General features: G+C 44.5%; 1 protein-coding gene and 1 long non-coding RNA gene across 4 annotated transcripts in view; one reads left to right on the top strand and one right to left on the bottom strand.

The window, feature by feature from the left end:
• Positions 1 to 5,363, bottom strand: part of SHCBP1L (SHC binding and spindle associated 1 like) — a 62,616-nt gene extending 57,253 nt beyond the window's left edge. The window contains exons 1-2 of one of the 3 annotated variants that reach the window (XM_005290744.5): positions 4,886 to 5,363; positions 2,694 to 2,843 (exon numbers count right to left, since the gene is read on the bottom strand). In XM_005290744.5, the coding sequence (XP_005290801.1) occupies positions 2,694 to 2,843; positions 4,886 to 5,131 (396 nt within the window). In that variant the 5' untranslated portion in view covers positions 5,132 to 5,363. The remainder of the gene's footprint in view (positions 1 to 2,693; positions 2,844 to 4,885) is intronic. The other 2 variants (XM_024103796.3, XM_065554477.1) reach the window with 2 other exon arrangements.
• LOC135973070 (uncharacterized) lies at positions 4,739 to 7,203 on the top strand. Its single transcript, XR_010589775.1, has 3 exons — positions 4,739 to 4,868; positions 6,025 to 6,093; positions 7,065 to 7,203. It is a non-coding gene; the product is annotated as an uncharacterized LOC135973070 (long non-coding RNA).
• The last annotated feature ends 20,080 nt before the right edge of the window (positions 7,204 to 27,283 follow it).

Raw genomic sequence — 27,283 nt, 5'->3', positions numbered from 1 at the left:
GCGGATGCTCCCTGCCATCCAGCCCCAGGAGATCCCGCGACTTTCAGGGCAGCATCGGTGCTGATGGGGCGCTCGCCGGCACCGGGGCTGTAGACTTCGAACCCGATGTTGGCGCTACCATCATTAAGACCCAGGGAACCATTGATGGAGCCAGGGCCGATTCCCCCTGTCTGCGCCGACGAAGGTGGCGGGCCCATCGCTGGTATCTGTGCTGGAGCTGTCAGTGCCTGCGCCATAATCGGCGCCGAAGTCAGGTGGCTCAGCGGTGCCGATGCTGCGGCTGGAGGTGTTGGCATATGGGCTGGCGCTGAGGCAAGCTGCATAGACTATGGCGGGATGAAGGTGGCTGAGGCCACAGAAGATGCAGCAGAGCCTTGGTGAAAGGCCCAGGAAGTCCAGAATGGCCACGGTGGTGGATTCTGCCACTGCAGTGGCCAAACCCGGGGCTCTCTCCTGTCTCTCCCGGACCTCGATCTTTGGCTCCTACTTCTCCTGGATTGGTAGGAGTCAGACTCTGACTTCCAAGGTCTCTAAGACTGAAGACCAGGGAGGAGCTGAGCCTTGGTGCTTCGAGTGTCAAGAGCTCGGGGAGCAGGTAGGCTCTCTGTTCGAGTGGGCCGGTGCTGAGGGACATGGAGAGGGGGAGCGCCTGGACATCATAGCTGGCTTCCCTCTTGAGTGCGCCAGGGCGTTGGGCCGCCAACACTGGAGGTTCTTCCCTCATCGGGGACGAGAATGGCACCGTAAGGTACAACAGGTCCCGAGCAGCTTCGAAAGCTTCTGGCATCTAAGGGAGCTGTAGCTGCTGGCCTCTAGGGACCGGTGCCTGTGGGGAACTCAACTGCCTTGCCTGGGCAGGAGTCGACGCGGCCCCAGTGGGGGGATCGGAGCTGTGGCCCACCTGGAGTCTCACTTCTCTGGACTTAGCCGGAGGTGACCGACTGTCCAGCTTCTTTTTCTTCTGAGGCAACGTTGAGTGGGATCAGTGCCTGCTCTCAGCCGGGCCTCATGAGGTGCCAGGCTGGGACCGAGTGTCCCAGGACCAGTCTTTTCTCGGAGCCAAGCTTAACAACTGTGCCGGGGCACTCTGCGTCAAGGACGACATGTTAGGAGCCAGGTCCCCTGATCCTGGGTCGGAATGAAGGCGTACAGCTGCCTCCATGAGGATCACCTTAAGCCCCTGTTCCCTTTCTTTAAGAATTCTAGGGCAGAACTCGCAGCAGATCTTACAATGATCCTTTTTGTAACCCTCCCCTAGGCACCGTAAACACGAGGAGTGTGGATCACTTTTCAGCATGCGCTTCACCCAGGCCACACACTTTTTAAACCCCAGGGACCGCAGCATACTACGGCTCCGGGGAGTCAGAATGGGAGGGACCCCCAACAACTCTAATAATAAATAAGGTAACTATATACAGAGAACTGTAGAATGCGCTTGCTAAGCAAGGGCTACAGGAAGTTCTAGCCAACCGTCACTGGCGGTAAGAAGGAACTGAAGGGTTGGCAGGGCCCTATATTGAGTGCGATGAAGGCGTGACTCCAGGGGGTGCCCAGACCGACTCGACAGATGCTGCTATGGGAAAAATCTTCTGTGCATGCGCACACGCCTGACTGGAATGGACATGAACAAGCACTCAAAGAAGAATAGTTAAATTCCCGTCACTGTATGAAGATCTGAAAACAAAGGTGTTTGAGAACTTCCTAGAAACATTTGAAAAAACTCTGATGATTAGTGTGCAAGATGCTGTGAGCCTTGCTTATTTTTCCATTAAACTTTAAAAACCGAAATGCTTTATTTTAATAACTACTGTATATACTCAATCATCAGCAGGTTTGTTTATAAGCCGACCCCCCAAGATTGATAAGTAAAAATGGAAAAAAATTTATAACCTGTTCATAAGCCACCCCTATAATTCAGGGGTCAGCAAACTTCGGCTCCCGAGTCATGAGGGTAAGTCGCTGGGGGGTGGAAATGGTTTGTTTACCTCGAGCGTCCGCAGGCATGGAGGTAAACAGTGTGTCCTGGCGTGCCAGCTGCTTACCCTGATGGGCCAGGACAGCAACTGGTGGGGAAGTTTTTTGGGGAGGGGGGAGAAGCTGGGAGTCAGGGGAGTGACCCCTGTTACCCCTCCCCACATGACCTCACCCCTAGTCCGGGACCCTCACCCTCTCCCCATCCCATCCCTTATCTGGGGAGGGCCAGGGGAGGATGTCTCTGACCTGGCTAGAGCTGCTCCTGCAGGCTGGGCAGTACGGCCCCAGCCTGCTCCAGTGGGCCAGACCGGGCAATGCGGCCGCATGATGTTCCAGTGGGCTGGGCCGGGTGGCACAGCCACACCCTGCTTCGGCAGGCCGGGCGGTGCAGCCACAGCCTGCTCTGGGGGGCAGGGCCGAGCGGCATGGCTGCAGCCTGCCAGCCCTGGAGCTGCAGCTGCTTTGGAGGCTGGGGCGAGAGCAGCATGGCCAGAAGCAGAGAGAATCTGGCCCCGCCTCTTCCCTTCTGTTTCTACTGGCTGTACTGCCTCTCCTTGCTCCCTCTGTTGGGGGGAAGGGCTGTGTCCCACCTCTCCCTCTCTATACCCGTTCATAAGCCGACCCCCTTCTCTGGTGCTTCCCTTTTTTACTAAAAAAAAATTTGGCTTATGAACGAGTATGTACAGTAACTAGAATGAAAAAATAAAAAGGAAAATTACTTCAACAAGTATTCCAACAAAAGGTATAAGGACATTTTCAGAACTGATGAAGAAAAGCTCTGGATTAGTCTTCCAGACTCCAAGCCATTTTTCTTTCATCTTCAGTTTCTCCAGAAGATATTTACTCATTGCTTTATTGGCATCTTCTGCCTATTACATGAACAAAGAGAAAAAATTCTCACCTATCTTAAAGGTACTGCACTTTTAATTAAAAATAAATTCATATAAAACTTCACATTAATCCATAAAACATGATACATCACTCTAAGGCAATGGTTCCCAAAGTGGGGTTTGCAGAATGTTACAGGGGGGTTGCCAGAAAAATTTCCCTAAGGGTGGGCAGAGGACCCCGGGCATTGGAGGCAGCAGGTGGGACCCAATTGCAGGGCAGACAGCCCAAGCCCCAGGAAGAGAAGGGCTGGGCAGTTGGGGCTGGCAGCCCGAGCCCTGCCCCCATCAGTGGGGGAGCCAGCAGTGGTTCTGGACTTCCAAGAGCTAGGCAGAGTAAATCAAGCGCATCCATCACACTGAGGAAACAAACTTAAATCCCTGGAAATATTTCTTTTTAGGAGGGGGTCATGAGATTTCACAATTTAGTGAAAGGGGTTTGCGGGCTGTTAAAGTTTGGGAACCACTGCTCTAAGAGCAGCAGAGAAGGAGGATATAATGGGGAGGAGGGAGAAAGAAAGAAAATAATGGGGGGAGGGGGGAAGAGAGTACACTCTCTTACAGGAAAGAGAAAAAGGCAAAAAAAGGAGTGAACCGGGGGGGGGGGGGGAATACTTTAAAAAAAGGTAACGGACAATGTTAAAATTAAACAATACACAATTACTTTAAATCAGAGTGCTGTGACTCTATTGACAAATAACCAAATTCCTATATTTTATTACGCTGCTACTCTTAAGGGAAAGAGGATGGATTTTAAATAGCTTTCCAGCTTATCAGAGGCAGCCATTAGAACTAAGGCTTGGTCCACATTGGGGCGGGGGATCGATCTAGGAAACGCAACTTCAGCTACGAGAATAGCGTAGCTGAAGTAGACATTTCCTAGATCGAACTAAGTTTACTTACTGCGGGTCCACGCAGCGCAGGCAAGCTCCCCTGTCGACAGCGCTTCCTCCTCTCGGCGAGCAGGAGTTCCGCAGTCGATGGGGGAGCGCTCCTGGGATCGATTTATCGCATCCAGATGAGACACGATAAATCGATCCCAGAAGATCGATCTCTACCCGCCGAATCAGGCGGGTAGTGTGGACCTAGCCTAAGAAAGGAGGTAACACTATCTCAAAACAGCAGAGTGGGGAATCACTGAATAGCTTTTCAATTAATTGTCACGTTAAGTTTTAGAATATTGAAGCTTATCAAATGACAATACATGGGAAGATTAAGACTGTACATACTATGAACCACCATCCTTTTTTTAATAAATGCCAGTTGAGTGACACATGACATAGTTTAGGGTGGCGAGGTTATTTCATATCTGTGAGGTGTGCAACTTTTCCCAGAGGTTGGGAATTTATTTTATTTTACAGAGAAAAAAAATGTCAATTTCTTTCACTAACACCATTGTGAAGTAGACTTGACACAGCTACTAAATAACATAAGAGACAAGGTGGGTGCCATACTATCGTTTATTGGACCAAATTCTGTTGACAAGAGATACAAGCTCTCAAGTTACACCAAGCTACTCTGCAGGACCTGTGTAAGCTGGAAAGCATGTCTCTCTCACCAACAGAATCTGGTTCAATAAAAGGTCCCCCATCTTAGTCTCTCTCAGATCCTGGAACTAACAGGCCCAGTAAACACCATGGCACTCTGCAAGGGTGTTCTCTAACCTTACAGATGCCGCTTCTTGGATTTTTATTTTTCTTCCCAGCCCCTCCCCTTTCCATCTGCCATTTTCTCATCCCTTCCCTTCGTTCCGCTTGCTCTCCCCTCCCATTACATTCTTTACTCCGCCTCCCGGGGGCAGCGTCCGGAGGGCATAATCACACGCTCCCTTATGTGGATCTTCTCGTTGGCTGGAGCTGTTTACCGTCAGAGGGCGGGCCCGCGTGGGGCTGAGCGCGCCTCGCCTTTTCGGATGCCTTGTAGAGCTCCCGCCCCAGAAAGGAACCCCTCCCCTCGCAGGCGGCTCCAGGGAACTCCCCACCTGCCCCGCCAGTGCTGCGCTCAAGGGTACGGGCCCCGCTCACCTTGCAGCCCCGCAGCAGCCTGTCGCAGTACAAGGCCACCTTGTCCCGCCCTGGCACGGCCCCCAGGTGGGACGGGTACTGGGCTGGCAATGGGTCGGCCTCCGCCTCTTCTTCGCCCTGGCTGGAAAGAAGCGGCCGCCGGCTCGGCCCAGCGCTGACCGAGGGCCCGGCAGGCCATGAGTGGGAGCTCTCACCCGAAGCCGGTTCTATCTCGGCCGCCCCTTCCTCGGGGCCACTCGAGGCCATTGCTTCAGACAGCCACGCGCCTGGCGGCCCCGGGCCGTTACCCGCCGAGCCAGAACTACAGCCAATGAGCGGCCGGCGCGGGACACCCAGCCAATGGGGGACCTGGCTCGTGACCACCGACCGTTAGCATGAATCCGCCTCTTGTGCTCTGTCTGCTCTTCTCTCCAAACTAACCGCGCGCACGAGCGAGGTTCCTCATGCGCGTGACGGGGCGGGGCTTCAATGGCTCTTCTTTACGTCTCTGATTTCCTATCTCGTGCCCCTCCCCGTCGCAGTACGGGGGCGGGGCCGGGTCTTGCTCTCATCCGGGGAACTGGGGGTCCCGGGGGTTCAACCACCTTCCCTCTTTTTGGCCCCCTCCCACTGATGAGAGCCTTCCACATAAGCCGCTCCCCCCCACGGTCCCTTCTATTTGTTTGTGGCAGGAGTGTCCCCCTTGTTCTGGCGGCTGATTGCGTGGCCTGGTGGCTGCTCAGCCGCCATGAAGCCCTTAGGGCTGGGTAGCAGAAGGGTTTTGTTTGTAACCTGATTTACACTCTGAGTTGCTGCCCCCCACATGAGGTGACTCCCTTGGGTCCGAGGGGAGGGGGTAGATTGGAACACCAGGTGCCAGTATGCACTGCTTCATTGCCCACCAAGCAAAGCAGCCTGCTGGGGGGCCTTCTCCCAGCATGCCCTCTCCTCCCCTCTACAGCCTGAGCCAAGTGGCTTATGCGGGTGCCAAGGCCCAGTGTGCTGCACTGCACCTTGCCTGTGGGACCCAGCACACGTTCCTCTGTCACCACCAAAGCAGGGTGGCAATTTCCATATATTCCTTAGGAATGTATAGTCATCTCTTCAGTGCAAACAAGTACAGAAATCCATGTGAAGACCTATTAACATCTCTATTTCAGAACAACATTCTTGGATGACAGCAAACGTCAGCTGCATGTGCGCCTCCTGTCTAGCATCACCACTTCTTGGTAAATATTTTCTGGGTCCTTCATCTCCCCATACTAGCGGAAATCACTGAAAACCAAGAGCAGCCTGGAATAGTGCTTAAGGGCTAGACACAGCTTGTGGGTTGTATTTGACTTATAAGGTGCTGTGTTTTTTTGACCATCCCTGTTTCATAGACTCTTCAGAAGCTGACAACTTCTTAGACTCAGCCCTATCTAAAGTAGTAATGTAAAAGGAGAACTCTCAGAAATTATCTGACATCATTTTCTTGTTTAATTAACTGTCTCCTCATTTGGACTAACTAACTCCTGTTTACACCCTTGAACCTAAATAAATTGGCAATACTGTCAGGGAAAGATGAGTAAAACATTGTGGGAGAACATCTGCCATCTCACACGCCCATCTGGAAGGACATTTTGTTAGACTGTATTTGGGGTCAGTATGGGAAAAATATTAGCTGTCAAGTATAATAATGTACTTCAGGGGAAAACTTAAGATTTCAGTCATGCATTTGTCCAAACTTAGTCATCCTGGACTTTCTGTCTGAATATCCAGATGTTACTAAAGTAAAACCTAGCCATGTGAACTCAACTGATGAAGAGCAAATAGCTACTTTTGCCATATTGCCCTGTACTTGTGTATCTGAAAGAGTGACGTTTATTTGTTGCAAATCCTGTGCCCCTGTATTTGGGATCTGTATCAGTAAGACCCTTCCATCCTGGCTCATTTTGCTGACCTCAGACCTGGTAACTCATTCAGTCTAGCTCTTTCAGATAAATCTGAATCACATTGGAGGCCAGGGAGAGTAGCTGGAACTGACTGGTGCCCTGAAGAAAGAGGTGGGGGCAAAGAGTGGAGAAAGACCTTTAAATATTTCCTCAAATGACAGCAAGATGAAAAAAAAAGGCTCTGGATGATTATGAATATGTCTATGTTCAGTGAGTAAGAGGAATTATTTTTTTCTCATTTGTTCTTGTTTATTCTACTTTGCCAGCAAAAATTGAAGGGCGTAGCCTGAAAACACCCTCAGGGAGCAAAACTCATTGAATCCAGTTTTGCACAATATATATCCAGATTCTTCCTTACTATAAAAAGACTCATGGGAGCTTCTGTGTCATGGAACAGAAGTTGGATATTCTTGTTTGCGTGGTTTTGTCTGCTTTTGTTGTTGTTTGCTTGAATTTTGCTGTATATAACCTCAAATTCCATTAGTAACATGGGAAGAAGTAAGAGGAGAAACAATGCCAAGGGAAGCAGCTGGAGATTGTGAATCCCATGTATAAATGAAGGGGGGAAATCTTGGGGGACCCACTCCTGAAAACAATTTGAAAAATGGATGCACACTGGAAGTGTTCTAAGACCAAAATAAATGACACCCTTTCCTTTTCTGGTTTTCCTTTTTCTTTTAGTTTAATTTCCTTAGATCAGATGATTAGGTCATTCTCAGTTCTGTTGCTCCTTCCCAATGCCTGAATTAACTGTTGTAGAAGCAGTACTTTGTCTTTCTGAGGATAAGAGGCACTCTTTCTTTTGGGAGGATTTTATCTAGCTTTCCCTTCCTGATTTCTAAATGCTTTTTCTCTGAAATCTCTTTTCTGTATCCTCTGCCTAGTTTTCTGCTTTATCTATTTGCTCATCCATTTTCTTTCTTTTACCTCTCGTAGCTTTCCTTCCCTTTTTTTCCCTCTATACTTGTCTGTGTGGGTTGCAAACCTGTTCTCATTTGCCATGGCTGGTCTTCTGCTGATGCGGATTAGCTAAACCGTTTGCAACTATTCTTCCTCAGATGCCAAGAATACCCCATAAATCATTGCCCGGATCCCAGCAGCCTCTCCTTTGCAACTCTGTGGGAGCTTGTGCAAAGGATTCTGTGGCACATCTCAGGAAGACTGTTTGTGAGTGACTGAATGCAGGGTCACAGTAACTGAAAAAATATTGGGAATCTCTGATGAATTGTTCTCATCTATATGCCAAACAATTTGGCACCTGAAAGAGACAGAAACGGGAATGTGTTTATGGAGGATTCTGGGTTATGAAAAAATAGATTGAGTGACAAGCAGCAAATAGAAAAGCAACTCTAGACAGTGCTGATCAAGTGTGTGACAAAAAAAATTATTGGAATAGATGAGATGAACTAGGAAAAGGCAAACGCAAATATCCAAAAAGTTAATAGACTTTATTTAAGAGAGAGAAAGATGAAGAAACCACTGGTATAACTGTAGAAGAATTACACTTACTACCTTTATAGAACCCCCAAAATAAGTGTAGAAACTCTTGAAATTCATGATAGAATTGACTTTTGATGCTTGATAAACCTTTAATATCTTACAAAGCCATAACATTTAATTTTGCTCCTCTAACATGCATATCAAGGGGGGGTTAATTTTAAGTGTATATAAATATAAAAGGGGGGCTTATGCATTCAAAAATATACACATACAAAATTGCAGACACAAATTTAAGTGGCTGGATTGAGGCCCGGTTGAAAATGTGGCCCTAGATGTTTAATACTGTTTTCCTATAATTACTGTATCAGGATTTTTGAAGCCCTGGTGCCTTTTTAAACTATAAAGTTAAAGGAACTTTGGTGATGAAACCTGAGTTGCCAAAAGTCAGTAAACCATTCAAATGGACTGTATGGTAAACCAACCTAAATTCTGATGTTTAACTTCTTGATAGCAAACAGCTGCAGTTCAGAAGAGTTGAAAATTATTATTTTAAAATGACATATTAGTGTGTGAAGCAAAGGTGACCTCAAAGGCTGAAGTGCTTAATTAATGCTGCAGTCGCCCCTGCTCAGATTAAAAACTGTTAAGTGAATTAACCTCTTTAATAAAATAAAAGCTTGTGCTCCAAGCTGTAGCAAATTAGTAACTGTTAAAAGAAGAGCAGAGGTTTCGTTATACTTCCAGAATGTCAATATAAACTAACAATTTATAAACACTTTTTATAAACAGGTAGACAAGCCATACATTGAAAGATTGACTTTTTTCAGTGTGATTACAATGAAAATATCATAATATTTTCTTCTATATTAAAACACAAAAATGGATATGCTATTATTTAAAGATAAAGAAAAAATAAAACTAAGATGCAGAAATTAGAATCTCTTTTCCAGTTTGATTCACTATATTTTTCTGTGTACTTTAGAGATCTTGTCAAGCTCTTATATCTGCTATTCTCATGTTGAACTGAGGAGCAGAGGTGAAAAGAATGGCAGAATGCTGATGCTGGCACAGGGTAAATGTGGTTTGAAAGTAGAAAATTATCACTTTGTTCTACCTCCAAACTTTTTTTATATATACATTGTGATATCTCCTCCTTAAATAGCTTGTTACTGACCCTTCAAAAGCAATGAAGATGAAGTTGAAACATTTAGAAGGAAACAGTCTATTTTTAATGCATTTTTAGAGATTTTTTTGCTTTCCATTGTTTGCAATATCCACTTAGAAGTTTAAAAATATCATTTCCTTCCCTAACAAAGTTATCCTTTTCCATTTGACACATGTTGATTTTTCTCCATGCTTAATAATGGTAGTAATAATAGTAATTATTAATAATATTTAGCATTCACATAGCTCTTTTCATGTTCAAAGTTAAGAGGACAAATTGTCCTATTAAAAAAAAAAAACTGAACACACACACATACACGCACATACACAAAGATACAAGAATTTCTGGGAGTTTCCACACACACTGCATATCCAACACATTGTTCCTTCACAGGGCAGAATTTAGCCATCTAGCCCCTGCAGAACGAGAACTGGCCTCTTAAATCTCCAGATCCTGGGAGATCCATAGATGACAGAACCATCCACATCGTGGTCTTCTACCTTCGCACGGCTCCCCAACCACTATGGGAACATAATTCTACAAGAGCCATGATTCCATGGGATCCACCACTAGACCCCAATCAATTTAGGTTAACAGCAAGTAATAGAACGCTAACAAAATCAACATTATTTTGTTCTGGGATCCTCAGTAGGGTTGGGGGTCATGGTACCTTGGAGAGCAGCCATGCTCCTGTCTACACTCCTTTCCACTCACGGATTGTAATCCTCCTTATGCTTAGAGTCCCTTCCCCTGGATCCATGGAGAGGCTTTCACTGGGTCAAGGAAAAGCAGGAGGGGATGATGCCATGGAGCTGGCACTCACTCAGCTACTCCCCGGCCAGATCACCAGAGCTGGATCCTCTCCAGAAGTAGAGAGGACCGTCTGGCCCATACTACTACTTTCTATTTGATTAGTAAGCCCTGACAAAGAGCTCAGCCATGCAGAAGACACAAAATGAATACAGATCCTGCCCAAAAGAGTTTATAATTAAAGGTCAGACAAAGAAGACAGGAAAATACAAAGCAGAGAAGAACTTGGAATAAATGTTTAACTTTTATTAGTATGTAGTTTGTAGAGGCCTCAGTCAAGATAACTTTTTGCTAGGTACTATTCAAAAGCATAGTAAGAGATAGTCCTTGAAGAGCTTACAATCTAAATAGATATGACAGGCAATGGGGCAAAGAGAAGTGAACTGATTTATCCAAGGTGACAGAGTGGGTCTATGGCATGACATCTGAGAGATAGGTATAGGTAAGTAGTATTATGCCCCATTTTACAGACAGGAAAATGGAGACAAAGTTTAAGTTTATGGAGACTTGCCCAAGACCCCAGAGGAAGTCAGCATCAGAGCTACACTGCTACAGCTCAGGATCACACTACTAACCTACACCTCTTTCTTTGTTAGGGCCAAAATTGACATACTTTCTTTGAATATAAGCAAAACTGGTAGTGACACCTCTAGATAAGTTTGCCTAACATGTTCCTTTATAAGACCATGTTGCTAATAACTTTGCAAAACATTAGCTGTTTGGGTTGAAATTTTCCAAGCCAGGTGTCTGTCTCAGGCTGAATTTTTTTTTTTTTAAATATTCAGCGAAAGTGGTCCAGATGTTTCTGTGAACATAGATTAGGGAAAACTATGTTGTTTTGCTCATATTAAAAAAATGGTACAACCAGTTCATTGAGAAACTCTAGTGTCTGTATGCTTTGGTGTCAAGGATATGCCTTTTATGTCCATGTAAAAATCTACCCAAAATTGGCTGAGTTATGACCCACTGAAAATTGCAGTTCATACATGCTCAGTAGCAACCTTTTAGAGTTTGGCTGTTAAGTTCTCTGAAGATTTAGTCTGGACTGAGCATGCTCTATCCCTTGGCTACAAGGGCTGAGAAGGACTTCCTGAGCAATTGCTTCTCCTGGCTACAGTGTCTGTTATGATGCCAGGTACTGGAACTGAGAGTAGAGAGACTGTCAATAATGTGCTCTCAGTGACCCCTAGTTGGCACCCAGGCAATGAGGAGAAGGCTGCCTGACCAGGGTTGGGTATTTGATCAGTCCAAAAATGATTGGTCAATTGACCAGTCAGACATTGGTCAAATATTTGCAGATAATCTCAAAATGGTCAAATATTTTAAGCATTAATGTATTAGAACAGTAACAAAAAAAGAGTCAAACTTTATGGTCTCCAATAGGCTTAGTCTTAGATAGAGACTTATACCTAAGTATAAGATTAGTCATGGGTATTTTTAATAAAAGTCATGGTCAGGTCACGGGCAGTAAACAAAAATTCACAACCCAGTGACCTGTCCATGACTTGTACTATAAATACCACTGACTAAATTTTAAGTGCACTGGGGGATTCTAGAGGCACAACTGCTGCTCTGGATGGGTGTAGGGGCTCCAGGGCATCACTGGTGCTCGAGGGGGAGCAACCTGGGGCACCGCTGGTGTTTGGGGGGGGGGTGGCCCAGAACCACCACTGCTTCTTGTGTGGGCAGCTGGCCCAGGACCACCGCTGCTGCTTACAGCGGGGGTGGGTGTGCCCCAGGATCACTCCTGCTGCATGTGGGGGGTGGGGTGGCCCAGGACTGCTGCTGCTGCTTGCATAGGGCTGGGACAGCTGCTGCTGCTCACGTGGGGCTGGGGCTGCTGCTGTGGGGGAGGGCCCCGCCTGGGACCACCGCTGCTGCTGGGCGGATGGGACCACCACTGCTGTTTGTGGTAGGAGGGGGCGGGAACACCAATGCTGCTCATGTGTGGGTGTGTGGTCCCATGAAAGCTTATGCTCTAATAAATTTGTTAGTCTCTAAGGTGCCACAAGTACTCCTGTTCAAGTTACTTGAATTATTTTAACTCTAAAAAATGCAAAACACAATGAATTTAAGATCTAAAAAAATGAAAGAATGATTATTAAGGTGCCCTGGGATGTATATACTCCATCCTGGCCCAGCAACCAAGGGGTTAATGCAGGTAGTCCCAGCCAATGCTGATTGGCAGCCTCACAGCAGCTGGAAGGATAAAAGAGCTAGGAAGGAGAGGGGTGGCTGCCAGAGGAGTGAGCAGGCTGGAGAAGAGAACTCCTGCCAGTAAGCTGCTGAAAAGCTGCTCAGAGACGGCACCCTAAGAAGGGATGACCAGACCAGCAGGCTGAAGAGCCTACAGAAACCAGGGGGAGGTAGGAAGGAGCTTAGAGCTTGGCTGGAGTTGAGTTCTGGTTTGGCTTGTCTAGGTTGAGGACTCTGAGCTGGAACCTGGTGAAGTGGGCAGGTTTGGGTTCCCCTACCAAACCCCTGAGGCATTTAAGAACAGAGGATTTTCAGGGAACTGGGAATTGACTGACAGCCCTGCTAGACTCTGTGAACTCAGGTGCAATGCTCTGCCTGGCTAGAGGTGGTGCTGTTGCACCAACACACCAGCTCACATATATAAATATATATATTTAGCAATGTTAGGTTAGCACAGTGGTTCTCAACCATGAGCATGCGTACCCCTGGGTGTATGCGGAGGTCTTCCAGGGAGTTCATCAACTCATGTAGATATTTGCCTAGTTTTACAACAGGCTACACAAAAAGCACTAGTGAAGTTAGTGCAAGTTAAAACTTCATACAATGACTTGTTTATGCTGCTCTATATACTATACACTGAAATGTAAGTACAATATTTATATTCCAATTAACTTTTTTATAATGATATGGTAAAATGAGACAGTAAGCAATTTTTCAATAAGAGTCTGTTGTGACACTTTAGTATTTTTATGTCTGATTTTGTAAGCAAGTAGTTTTTAAGTGAGGTGAAACTTGGGGGTATGCAAGACAAATCAGACTCCTAAAAGGGGCACAGTAGTCTGGAAAGGTTGAGAGCCACTGGGTTAGCATTTAAATGTGACTAATACTCAAGACTGAACAGTTACAAAAGAAAAATGAAATTAAACAGAAGTAAAACTGATAGTAATTATAAAAAGAAAAATGTAATATTTAAATGTATTTATGCTAAGAAGGCAGCAGGTCACCTCTTTAAGCATCTTGCTTTTCATTATCTATCTTTATCAACTTCATCGGCTTCATCTCTATCTTTTTTTGTCACCATCAGTATCTCATTCTTTCTTTTAATCTGGTGAAATACTGTGTCAAAACCCTGGTGCAATTCTGCTAAAAGTTTAAGAAACTCTCTTTATTTTTTTGAAGAGCATCATCATGGGAATGCCTGGGTTCTTTTACACAGCTACCCAATGTATTATCCCACAACCACCATTCACCTAACACACGCACTTCTTTTTATATTGGCAGGCTTGGAAGTTACAGACCTCTAGTCTATTGAGAATATTTCTCAATTAGTAAGAACAGAATGGATTATCAATCCCTTATCGAACAGCTTGAGCTCATGCATGGAAAGGGCTCTCACACAGCTGTATAAATCAACACAGAACAGTTCTCTGCCATTTTCCAAATGGATCTGGGTAAACAGTCTCTAGTCTTTATAGTAAGAACCTCACCACACACTAGTGTAAGTCTAAGTATGAAAGGAATGTTTATATAGTCGGGTGTATGTCAGTGAACCCTTCTAGAAGGATTAAACTCTCATCTTCCGTGTGACATGAAAATCCCCTAGTGCAAGCACACCACATTTGTTTTTTCTCTGCTAAGTGAGAAAGTTGTAGTACAGTGACAAAGATAGCACCCAGTCCAGAGTCTAAATTATTACATTCAGAGTGCACACTAATTTCAATCAATTTTGCACATACATAGGGGAATTCACCCCTGCTCTGCAACCCTTTCCACTGGTGTAAAGGGACTGCTGGGGGGATGCAAGATGTGCTCTTGGGAATACCCTGCGCGCACACACTCACCTCTTCTCTCCACACAGGAGGCCCTCAGGCAGGGGGCATTTCACAGAGTTGAAGTGAGAGGAGGTATAGTTATGGGATCTCTGGGGCACAGGACTGCCTTGTCACTCCAGTGACCCATAGGGAGCAGCCATGAAAGGCTGCTGTATAACTATAGGATATGGAGTAACTCAGGGCTTGGCTACACTTGCGAGTTAGTGCACAATAAAGGAGCCCCATGCGTACTAGCTCACTCCCCATCCACACTGACAAGGCACGTAGAGCACTCTGACTCCACGGCTACAGCGCTGCTGGTACTCCACCTCGGCGAGTGGAATAATGTTTGCTGCGCCTCCGCTGGAGAGCCATGGTGCCAGTGTGGACAACCTGTCCTGTTAATGTGCTCTGATCGGCCTCCAGAAGTGTCCCACAATGCCTGTTCAAGCCACTCTGGTCATCACTTTGAACTCTACTGCCCTGCCTTCAGGTGACCAGTCATCAGACTCGCCCTTTAAATTCTCTGGGAATTTTGAAAATCCCCTTCCTGTTTGCTCAGCCAGATGTGGAGTGCCCTCAGCTAATCTTTCCAGGTAACCATGCCTCCACCCGCCAGGCAATCCCCAGTATGGAGCAATGGCGAGGTGTTGGACCTCATCAGTGTTTGAGGGGAGGAAGCTGTCCAGTTCCAGCTGCGCTCCAGCCATAGGAATTATGATACCTTTGGGCAGATATCAAGGGACATGATGGAAAGGGGCCATGACCAGGACATACTGCAGTGCAGGATTAAAGTGAAGGAGCTGCAGAATGCCTACTGCAAAGCCCGCGAGGCAAACAACCGCTCCGGTGCTGCCCCCACGACCTGCCATTTCTACAGAGAGCTGGACGCAATACTTGGGGGTGACTCCACCTCCACTCCGAATACCACCATGGACACTTCAGAGCCCAGTTCAACAAGGCAGGAGGAGGAGCAAAGCAGGAGTGAGTGTGCTGAGGCATGTAGCCTGATTTAGGGTGTACTGAAAATATTAATTTGGATAATATGGGAATTTAATTTATTAATTGATTTTTATTTGATGTATTAATAATTATCATCAATATTAATTAGTATGGGTTTTAGGCTCGCCAATCTGTTTGATCAGAAGATAAAAGTTCTTGTCCTGAACCAGGCTCCACAGAATTTATAAAGGACCCTCGGGGGTATTACAGGAAGCTCACACTGAGACAGATATAGTCTTAAAGACTTTTTATTACAATCAATAGTAAGTAAATGGTAAAATACCCAGAGTTGCAAAGTTACAATTGCATTACTGCTATTCAAAAGATACATATGATAATATAGTATTACATGCAACAAAGCTTTGGTTAACATACTCACACCCTTCCTTGATAACCTGGTGGTAAGAGACACAGGACCAGCCTTGCGGTTCAGGTTTCTCAATTCTTGAGTGAGGGATGCAGTCCTTAGAAAATGCTAAGCACTATCAAAGCTGACTAGGGTTTACTTGACTAATTTAAACTTAAATAAAAACCTAATAAACTAAGAATAAAACTTAGGAAAACCAAGCTTAGCCTAGTTCCCTTGAAACTTAAAGTTTAAGAAGAACAAGTATAGCCTACAAGTAGTAGCAGTCATCGTAGATAGAGTGAAGGATGTAAATGAGAATAGAGTAAAGTGAGAAATGGAGATGGAGTAAAGTGAGAACAGAGAGAAATGGAGATACTCTACTGAGGTGGGTTACCTCTTTTATAGGACAAGTGCCGGACCTCCTTCATCTTATGCCCAAATTTCATTCCTCACCCACAGAAATGTTAGGGTACACTTACCCCATAGGCTAGTATGTATGTGTGTATTGATGACAGGTATGTACGCACATCAGTCTCTTGTGGTGTACTTGTTAAGTCTGTGGGGGAAAAACCCCTATGCCATCTTCCATTGTCTATTGGTCTACATAAAAGGTCATAGACATAGGCGTGGGTACTCATCTATTTGGAAACAAGCTATAGGTCAACTCTGCTTTTTGAGTAAAAGCTCTTAATATAGATATGCTAACTTTGCCTTAGCTTAACATACAGGATATAACCTGTAGGTCTCTTGCATTACAGCCAAACTTACTTTAATATAAATCTATAAATCTATTACAATAAACCAAATTCTTAAACTATAAGAAAAGAGAGAGAGAGAGAGAGAGAGATACACACAAGCAAGCAGGTTAGTCCTATAGGCTACAGGCAGAGGAAGGCACCCCAGAATCCCTAGATGCATGCAGCCAGGGGCTGCTCTCAAGCCAGGAGGAAGGTAGCCAGTCGCAGCGGCCGGTGCTTGGGGAAGGACAAACACCAGAGGAGGTTCCCAGTAAGCGGCTTTTATTTTGGGAAGGAAGTTATTCGGTGTGGGCTTCTAGGGCGAGGAGGGCTAGGGCTGCATGCATGCCTAGATGTGGAATAGGGCATTGATGTGCTCTCTCACATCATGGTAATTGGCCTGAGTGATCTCTTCAGAGGTCTCATCCAGAACTTGGGCAATGTGCTTGCGTAGGTTTCTCGGGAGAGCCACTGTGGTCCTTGTCCCAGTAAGGCTAACTTGTCTGTGCCATGAGGGGCGGAGGGACCATTGCTGCATCTGGGCCAGGGCAGAAGCCTCATTGCAGTAGAAGACCCTCCCTCGCTTCCCAGGTCACCCTCAGCAGCGAGATATCTTCCAGGACAAACTCCTGTGGAAAATGTGGGGACAGTATTCAGTATAGGGACCCCCTGCCGCTGTTGGCTCTCCCCATGGCACAGAAACCCAGAGGACAGTACAGCTGTGAAACAATCAGTCACGCTTGACCCTGTGATTACTCACCATTTTGGGGCTCCCGTGGGTTATGTGCGCTTGCTTTGGGATGGGCAAATTATGCTATTGTGTAGACTGTGCTTGCCTGTAAGTACAGGGGAACCATTGCTTTGTCTGGTGTGAACAATGCTGCCTCTGTTAAGTGTTGCATTTAGCCTTTACAGATGCAACCTTGAGATCTCAGCCGTCCGTGTCATCACTGGATGAAAGATTCCAAAGAATCAGAAAGAGGCCACATAGAAGCAAGGAAGACATGTTGCATGAAGTAATGCAGCATTCAAGTAATGAAAATCAAAAAGTGCAGGCGTGGCGGGAGAGCGAAAGGAGGATCCAACAGCAGAACAAGGAGTGCCGGCACAAAAGCGGGTGCTCCAGCAGCAAAGCACGGATTGGCTGATAAGCATAATAGAGCGCCAGCAGATTCAATCCAGGCCCTCGTAGCCATGCAGGCAGAGCACTACCGTGCCTGCCTCTCTTTCCCCCCTCCCCCCACAGCCCTTGTCCCAAAACTCTTTCCCTTGTGCCCCCATTTCACCTCCAACCCACTTTCCCCAACATCCGGGTTTTTACCGCCACCAGCTGCCTCCAACACCTGTAGCTTCACCACCCAGCCCTGCAAACTACGACCCTTACCCTTGCACTCAACCCCCATCACCATGCAGTATAGCCATCCTGAAGTGCAGGACTCATTGCACAGCACTCCAGACAGGACATACGCAAATCTGTGATTGTACCATTCCCCACCCCACCCCCTTGCCCTTTCTGTTTCCCAAGCAATTGTGTTTCTTTTTAATAAATGAATTTTTTTTTCAATAAATGGATTTTTTGGCTTTGAAAACATTCCTTATTCTGGCTGGATAACTGTACTCAGAGTAGTTATGAATGGTTCCCAGTCCTGCTGGAAAGGTATAACAAGTGGGGTTCTGCAGGGGTCTGTTTTGTGACTGGCTCTGTTCAATATCTTCATCAACAACTTAGATATTGGCATAGAAAGTACGCTTATTAAGTTTGCAGATGATACCAAACTGGGAGGGATTGCAACTGCTTTGGAGGACAGGGTCATAATTCAAAATGATCTGGACAAATTGGAGAAATGGTCTGAGGTAAACAGGATGAAGTTTAACAAAGACAATGCAAAGTGCTCCACTTAGGAAGGAAAAATCAGTTTCACACATACAGAATGGGAAGAGACTGTCTAGGAAGGAGTACGGCAGAAAGGGATCTAGGGACCACAAGCTAAATATGAGTCAACAGTGTGATGCTGTTGCAAGAAAAGCAAACATGATTCTGGGATGCATTAACAGCTGTGTTGTGAGCAAGACATGAAAAGTCATTCTTCCTCTCTACTCTGCTCTGGTTAGGCCTCAACTGGAGTATTGTGTCCAGTTCTGGGCACCGCATTTCAAGAAAGATGTGGAGAAATTGGAGCGGGTCCAGAGAAGAGCAACAAGAATGATTAAAGGTCTCGAGAACATGACCTATGAAGGAAGGCTGAAAGAATTGGGTTTGTTTAGTTTGGAAAAGAGAAGACTGAGAGGGGACATGATAGCAGTTTTCAGGTATCTAAAAGGGTGTCATAAGGAGGAGGGAGAAAACTTGTTCACCTTAGCCTCTAAGGATAGAACAAGAAGCAATGGGCTTAAACTGCAGCAAGGGAGGTTTAGGTTGGACATTAGGAAAAAGTTCCTAACTGTCAGGGTGGTTAAACACTGGAATAAATTGCCTAGGGAGGTTGTGGAATCTCCATCTCTGGAGATATTTAAGAGTAGGTTAGATAAATGTCTATCGGGGATGGTCTAGACAGTATTTGGTCCTGCCATGAGGGCAGGGGACTGGACTCAATGACCTCTCAAGGTCCCATCCAGTCCTAGAATCTATGAATCTATTGCATGAGGTAAAAGATACCTTAGCCCAGGAAAGAAACTGCTACTGCAAGACAGTGTAGCAAATACAGATTCCTAGTAACATTGGAACCACTGTACTTCACTCCCGTGCAGGGCACCAGACATTACTGGTGGCTTTCAGCCTCAAATTGCTCCCTCAAGGCATTCCTAATCCTTGCAGCCCCATGCTGGGCCCCCTGCTCTCTGGCTGTTCAAATTCAGCCTCCAGGTGTTGAACCTCCGAGTTCTATGCCTAAGTGAATCATTCACCCTTCCCTTCACAAATGTTATGAAGGGTACAGCACGTGGATATAACCACGGGGATGCTGTTATCTGCCAGGTTCAGCTTCCCATACAGAGAGAGCCAGTGGCCCTTTAAATGGCCAAAAGCACACTCCAGTCATTCTGCACTGGCTTAGCCAGTTGTTGAACCGCTCCTTGCTGCTGTCAAACTCCCTGTGTAGGGTTTCATGAGTTACGGCATTAAAGGGTAAGTGGGTCTCACAGGATCACAATGGGCATTTCGACTTCCCTTAGGGCAGCTCTCAATCTCAAGTCCTTGTGCCACAGGGTGGGGGCGAGCTCCTCACACAGTCCCATGAAAGTGGCTTTTCTCATCCAAAAGTTCTGCAGCCACTGCTCGTCATCCCAGACTTGCATGACTATGTGATCCCACCACTCAGTGCTTGTTTCCTGAGCCCAAAAGCAGCATTTCTCGGTGGTGAGCATGTCCGTGAATGCCACAAGCAAACTTGTGTTGTATGCGTTACTCGAGTCTATATCGTCGTCGGAGCCCTCACTGTCACTTTGGATCCTAAGGAATAATTCGACCCCCAAACATGACTTGCTGGCAAGACTCGTCAGCATACTCCTCAGCAGTTCGGGCTCCATTCCCGCAGACTGAAAGGGAAAACAGAGCGCGCAGTACAAAAAACGTTGAAAGATAGTGCCAAATGTGGACGGAAGCACAGGGAATGCTGGGATGTGAACTGATGCATCACGGGGCATTGGGACAGGACCCAGAATGCCCCACCCCCTCTGCCACCTTCCCACAAACCACAGCGCCAGAATGGGAAGAGGTGCTCTGTGGGATAGCTGCCCATAATGCACTGCTCCCAATGCCACTGCAAGTGCCGCAAATGTGGCCATGACAGTGCACAAGCAGCTGTCAGTGTGGACAGACTGCAGCACTTTCCTTACTGTGCTCTCTGAAGGTGGGTTTAACTCACAGCGCTCTACATCTGCAAGTGTAGCCATGCCCTCAGAATTAGTTAAAGCCACCTTTGCATCCTTTCTGCTTGGACTCCTTCTTGTGTGCTACACCTTCTAAAATGCACACTATGCAATCTGGCCCTAAAAGTTTTAAAACATTTTTTAACACGTTCTCAGTGGTGTGGAAGCAGAGAAAGAACTGACAGGAAGGGGATTGCAATGCATGACATTTTGTTAGCAAGAGTCAGGCTAACTGTAACCCTAATAATGCGAGATTTGTAGAAGCGAGGAATGTGTGAGGCGAGTGGGAAAGAACTGTGTGAGAAGTTGTTGCGACCTTGTGTAGATAATATGGAATGTAGACTAAGAGTCTACATTAGTGAGCAAAACAAGATATCAGAATGACCTATGTATAAACAAAATGCAGCTGTTGCTCATTATTGTCTGTAACAAAAGGTATAAATGCTTGCTGTAATTGTTTGCCTGTTGAGAGACCTGATTAGCTCTCTCCCTCTATGCAACTGATAGAGAGAAAATAAAGTATCTGACTTGCTGTACCCAAACAAAAAGTGAAAACTCTGTTATTCTCCGACAGTGGGCGTGCACAATAGCTTTGGTGGTTCTGTTGATTTTTGTGCTCTACATGGACAGTTTCAAGTCCCATTCAAACCTTGGCCTCTGTGCTGAGATTGCCAATGAGGGTGCCAAATAGTCCCACTATACTGTGATTGTGATTTTATTATGTGAATGTTTGTCCAACAGGAAGATTGAGACTCCCAATTATTACACATAGGCCACAAGTGCTAACAACTCTTGATCACGTCCAAGAGGGGTTGTATTTAAACCAGTGACCTAAAGGTAAAAGGCTGCATATCCCATTCCTAGTCTTGAATCCATTCCCTTCAAAGGGGGGGTTCTAAAAAAGAGAAAATCAGAACACCCCTGAAACCCATTCACTCACTCTATAAAGCAACCAACTTATGTCTCTTTAATTTACATGGAATTTGTTTCTTGCAAAATTATCTCATTAAAAGGAGCAGAGAAATTTTATTCACATACCAATGGTTATCGTGCAGATTGACTTGATGTAATCTACAAATGAATAACTGAGGAAGTCAGATTTAAATAAAATAATCTGTAAAATTTGCTGTGTTTGTACAGCCAACAGTTCCCTTCTGCAATTTATCTATGAAAGTACACTAACTTTCTGCTCTCATGAAATCTTGGTATATGTATTAAGCAGCTAATATGATTTTGATTTATTATAATTATTACTGTTTGTGGTAAATCCAAAGTGTAGCCCTGAATTAGGGGGAAATTTGCACTGACATCTCGGACACATGAATTTGCCAAGCTACCTCATACTCTTTGCAGGGCAGTCACAAGGCCCAAAACTACTTTAGGAATGGCCTATATAAATGCAGTGACCTGAAACCACTATGCTAATTTTAATAAGTGAATTACTTACAAAGTGCAGTTGCTGCATTGCATGTGGAAAGAACTGAGATAACTTTAAAGGCACTTAATTAATTTTCAGTTTGTGTTTTTTCTAAGTTAAAATGTGACACACCACTACTCTGAGAGTTTTGGCTCCTGTTTCAGGTGTGCCTTTATGTCAGTGCTTGGAAAAATTAAGTCATCTTGTTATCAGTATGTTTATTGATAAGTCTGAACTAGTACCCAGTTTGTGAGAACTGGACTCTAATCATAGCCTGCATGATGCAGAGCTGCATGGTCAAGTTAGCTTCAGTCATTAAAGAAGATGTAGGGGGGGCTAGATTCTAACTGGTTTAAACTGGCATAGCCCCAATGATTTCAGGGGAGCTATGCAGATTTATACCAGCTGAGTATCTAGCCTGACATACTCAGTTCCACTTCACAAAATACAGTATTCAATTAGGATGGTGGAAGAAATACATCTAGGTTGTGGGTTTTTGCTTTGAATGGAAAGAGTATTTCCTCATCTGTTTCCTGATGTTTTACCGGACACTGAAATGAGGTTTTCAAACACACTTGTGAGAACATCTGAATATTGTCACTCAAACTTTCCAAGTTTTTATCCTTTTGCTTTCATTGCTGGAGACTTTCTAAACAAAGATGGGCTAGATTTCTCTCCCCGTCTCTCTCTCTGTTTAGTTTATTTGCTGGATTGTGTGTGGGTGTCTGCTGCAATCACTGTTGTTATGATTGTGTCTATTGAGAAAGATAGACAAGCCTGTGGGAAGTCTCCACAGGATGGAGGGCATAGCAGAATGTGGCTTCATCTCCCAGCACCACATATACTTCCTCTGCTGAATATGCTAGACAGACAAGAGAATGGTATAAACTGTGCTGCTGGAAACTCTTTACATTTCCCAAAACAACCAGACTGTCCCAAGTGACCTTTTGTAAGCATACTTTGTGTTTCTTCTAATGTCAGCATGATTATAAGCAAATGAGCTGATCTGTCTCTCACTTTTCAATTTAGGCTTACTTGTATGTTCTTTTAAGAATAATTTGCACTTCTATAGCCCCTTTCCACTGAGGATCTCAAAGCCCTTTACAGCCCTTCGCTAATAAGAGGTAGGAAAGTGTTATTCTCATCATATGAACTGAGATACAGACGTGAAGCAACCTGTTCAAGATCACACAATTATCAGTGACAGATGGAGGAAACTCAGGAGTCCTAACTCCAGTACCGTACCTCTCAATACCTTCTTTTGACATATATATTTACACTTGGTGCACAAATAGGCATTGATGCTTTAACCCTCTCAATATAATATAGAGAGGGTGACTGGCAGGAAGTTCTCTACAAGGGCCCTGGGATTCTTGAATGGCCAGATTTGCTGAATCCCAGGGCACACTGTTTTATGTGCTCTGAGTAGAGGTAAGATGATTGAAGTATAGGCCCAGTGTATGGCGTGTTAGTATTTGGTTTGGGTTGTTGCTTGGTAGATGGGGTGAGCTGAATGAATTGTTTTTCAGTCTGTAATTTTAAATAATTGGCAGTCTTCTCTAATGAAAAAGAAAACAAAATATTGCCAACTTTTAGAAAGTCTTTTCCAGAATTCAGAAATCAATGTAGGTTGCGGGCCTTGGCACTTCCTAGGTTCCTGAAAGCTGATGGATAGAAACATCATTTTTATACAAAAAAGTATTTTGTCCATACTTTTTACATTGTTCTTCACTTCCTTCTTTTGGTTCTTTATTATCTCCCTTTTGTTTCTTGTTATGCTTTTTTTTAAACCAGATCCTCACATTTCATAAAAGCATCATGGTTAGTAAATAGCCAGTCTTGGCCTTTTAACTATAGGGTGCGCCAGTGGCTTCATAACATACCTATGTTCCTTACACCAGTGCTTAGAAATGTTTTAAGCACTCACCTTTCAGCATGAAGGATGTATCATTACTGAAATATTCATACCCTTTTTGAGGAAGCAAATAGAGAAGGTGAACCATTGCACCAATATGTAATGCTATACATGTGTGAGGAAACACTACATGATAAACTCTATCAGGAACAGGATAGTTTCCAGATCTAGTCAAGGGCATGTAACATACATGTCAATGAATAATGTGGTATGCGGCATTAATTGACATGTCTGCAGGCAGGTGGTTATTCATACAATTCATGGATTTACTTCACTTTTCATTTTGTTTAGCAGAGTTGTTACATTGCTACTATGTGCTGTTTAGTACTGAATCTGAACGGGTGGGATCTGTGAGCTAAACTCAGTGAACTGTTTTGCACTACTGATATGTGATATCTGCCTATTTGGAGATATGCTTAAGGCAGGCTTTGTGTTTAAAAAAGAAGAACAGGAGGACTTGTGGCACCTTAGAGACTAACAAATTTATTAGAGCATAAGCTTTCGTGGACTACAGCCCACTTCTTCGGGCTGTAGTCCACGAAAGCTTATGCTCTAATAAATTTGTTAGTCTCTAAGGTGCCACAAGTCCTCCTGTTCTTCTTTTTGCGGATACAGACTAACACGGCTGCTACTCTGAAACTTTTCATTTGTGTTTAAAGTTATGATTAATCTTTCATGGCACCATGTATCTGACTGAACTATTTTGATCTTTTCTCTAAACACACACACACACACAACTGTACCTCGGAATTTATTAGTGTTGGGATGAAATTCTGTGTATGGTCAGGGAGGGAAAATGAGGGGCAAGACATTGGTTTACAAGATGAAACATGACACTTTGTATCAGCAACACACACACATCACTCCCAAGATGATGTGGGGCTAACTATTGGTTGAATGCTGACCAGCTGCAGGCGGACTGCAGATCTGACAGCCAGTCATTTCTACAACAGACAGACCAGTAGTAGGCAGAGAAGACGATTGGGAATTGCTCAAGTTAAACATGGTAATTCAAAGTGATTTGCTTACTTTTGAGAAATCTATAGGCATATCTTCTGGACAGCAGCCCTCCTGGCATGATAGAATGAAAGTCGTGGTAAAACATTGCCCTGTTTTGGAGGGGGCTGGAGAAGAACCCATATTTTACTGAAACATAAAAATAACTATTGTGTTTAAAAAAATTTTTTGGTATATTCTTAAATCTCCCCAAATACATTTCACATATTCTGTAGAAAAGAGAATTAGATTAATGCTGAAAGAACAGGAATAATAGAAAAAGACATTAATCTTCATCTTCTATTGCAGGAAATGATGCAACGCTTGTTGACAGCCTTTTACCATCTTTTGCTTCATGTCTTAAATTTCCAGTTATTTGAAGTTAGCATGATTCAGGCACTTCTTTTAGGGTCTTATTCTGTAACCTCTTTGGATGCAGAATGTTTCCTGAATCAGGCACTTGGGGAATTTCCAGAAAATTATACTTTTTTACAAAAGTGTGATTAGCAATATGGCTATTTTCAGCATCATTACTTTATAACTAAAGAAACTGGTTCAAGTTTTTGACTAATTGCCTTTGCAACTCCATTAAGATACATGTGAATCTACTTTTAGACTAACATGAAAGGAATGCTTGAAACACTGTTGCTTTGCCTCTTGCTGTAGCTTGCTTCAGTCAGGGAGATTTAAAAATTAAATAGTCTGGTTTTATCATTTGAGAGGCAGCTAGGCTTTTATATAAAATGTGTGTCCCAAAACTGTGTATTAGGAAGAAAGTGTATTAACTGACCAAGTTAAAGTCTATCATTTCACCCCAATTTTGTGCATCAAAAAAATGCTGTTCAACATTGAGCTCATGAGTACCAAAATATGAAAGAGGAGGTTCATAGTTATAAGGCCAGAAAGGATGGTTCTGATCATGCAGTCTGACCTCCACAGGACTTTCCTGAATTAATTGCCATTTGAAGTAGAGCGTATCTTTTAGAAAGTCATCCAATCTTGATTTAAAGTTATAAGCTTCTGTCTGTAGAACAGGAACTGTTCCTGCCTGTACATGACTGAGTGGACATATGATTTGTGTTTTCCTAGTATTTCAGTTCCATCTTTTTGCTAATTTTGCATTTTTTAAATTATTTTGAGTTGGGACTTTGTAGGATGGTTGAGATCATATCTGATGGACTAACCCATGACTGCAAACATCTCAAAATACCTATGGATTGTCTGGCTGACTACTTGGATTTATTTTTGGGTCCGCTGATATTTTTTCCAAGTCCCAAATTACTGGAATGAGGAGGTTTAGTTTGCATACAAATGATCCCATCAAACCCGACTGGATGATGACATTAACTTCAGAAGAAAAGTGCCCCATCCTGCCAAGGGACGCCTGAGGAGGAATGTGACAGACATGCCCAGGCATACCCTGGTAGGTAAATTGCCCGGTGTCAAACCACCTTCTCAATATTTCACCAAAGGGGTTCATGTGTAGTCTCTGCTGAGAGCTAAGAACTAGCTGATTGTCATGGTTATTGCAAGATGTTTGTATGGGAATTAGTTTATAAGAATGTAAAATAAAGAATAGTAGCTTGCAAAACTGCTGAAGTGAGACTCCTCTCCTGAGGCAAAGGAAGGTCTCAGGGCTAATTCAATCAATCTTTGAGAACAATGGATGTCCCTGGAGACAGCACTTTGTTTACTGTCTGAGGAAGATGCAGCCTTGATCATACTCAAAGACAATAGAACCCCAATAAAGTCTCAACAGGGGACCCCCTAGGGATCTGTAACTGCATAAGGGAAGAGGAGAGGGTACAGGATTGGTACCATTACAGACGAGTGACTCTGCCAGCAGGGGTCGTCTCATGCAAGGTGGATCCCAACTTTCTAAACTGGACAAACTCTGTAAGGATGAATTAGTTGAGAAATATCTTAGTAGATAGGAAAGTAACTTGCTAATAAGTTTAGGCTACACATTTTTTACATTAATCTTTTATTTGTTTTTCCAAACCCTTATATTTGCTTTTATTTAAATCACTATCTTAAGCTCTGTTAAATAAACTTCAATTTTGGTTTTGCTATAGACATGTCTAAGTGCCTCGTGCTAAGGAAAGTGCTGAACTGCAACAAAACCAGTGAACTGGGGTGCACTGCTTCCATGGAGGCAGCAAATCAGTGTACATTGTGGGTGTCCTGGAGAGAAAGCACTGAGCACTCAAATGTAACAAAGTGGGGTGTGTAAATTGCTAGCCTGCAGAGGGAAAGAGTGGTGCTCACTGAGCCTGGAGTGGAGTGCTTGTGTTGTCAGCAGCAGATGGCAGGAGAGAATTTCCCCTGCTGGGCACAGACAGGGTTCCCTCCTGCTCTGAGCATCACAAGGAGTTCCAAGGTAAGTAAACAGCCAAGACACCATGTTCAAAAACTGAAGGAAAGGTAGAAGTCATTATTTTCTTGCTTCTGACCATTGATTTGAAACCTTTGCTTCCTGCTGCAGTGGCCATTGGTTTCTGGCCATGAGATGCCACAGTGCCTCACAGGGAGGCCTGTGCTTCCTCCACCCTCCCAGCTGGTCACCAAGAGGTGGGAGTCCAGCAACATGCAATAACTAAGATTCAACATTTATAAGCAAGTAACTTCTAACCAGACAGCAGCAGTCCATTGATGTTAAAACATCTGAGCTGATAAGATCACTGACTAGTCTTTTCAGACAAGTACCAGGTTCTGAAGCTGAATGAAAACACAAGCGTTGCAACAATCATCCTCCGTAAGTATCAGTCTTTTTTTATTTT

This window comes from Chrysemys picta, chromosome 8 (genome assembly GCF_011386835.1).
Source record: "Chrysemys picta bellii isolate R12L10 chromosome 8, ASM1138683v2, whole genome shotgun sequence".
In the NCBI taxonomy this organism is placed as follows: domain Eukaryota; kingdom Metazoa; phylum Chordata; order Testudines; family Emydidae; genus Chrysemys; species Chrysemys picta.
The sequence above is the reverse complement of the archived record's forward strand: the minus strand, read 5'-3'. Positions and strand labels throughout refer to the sequence as shown.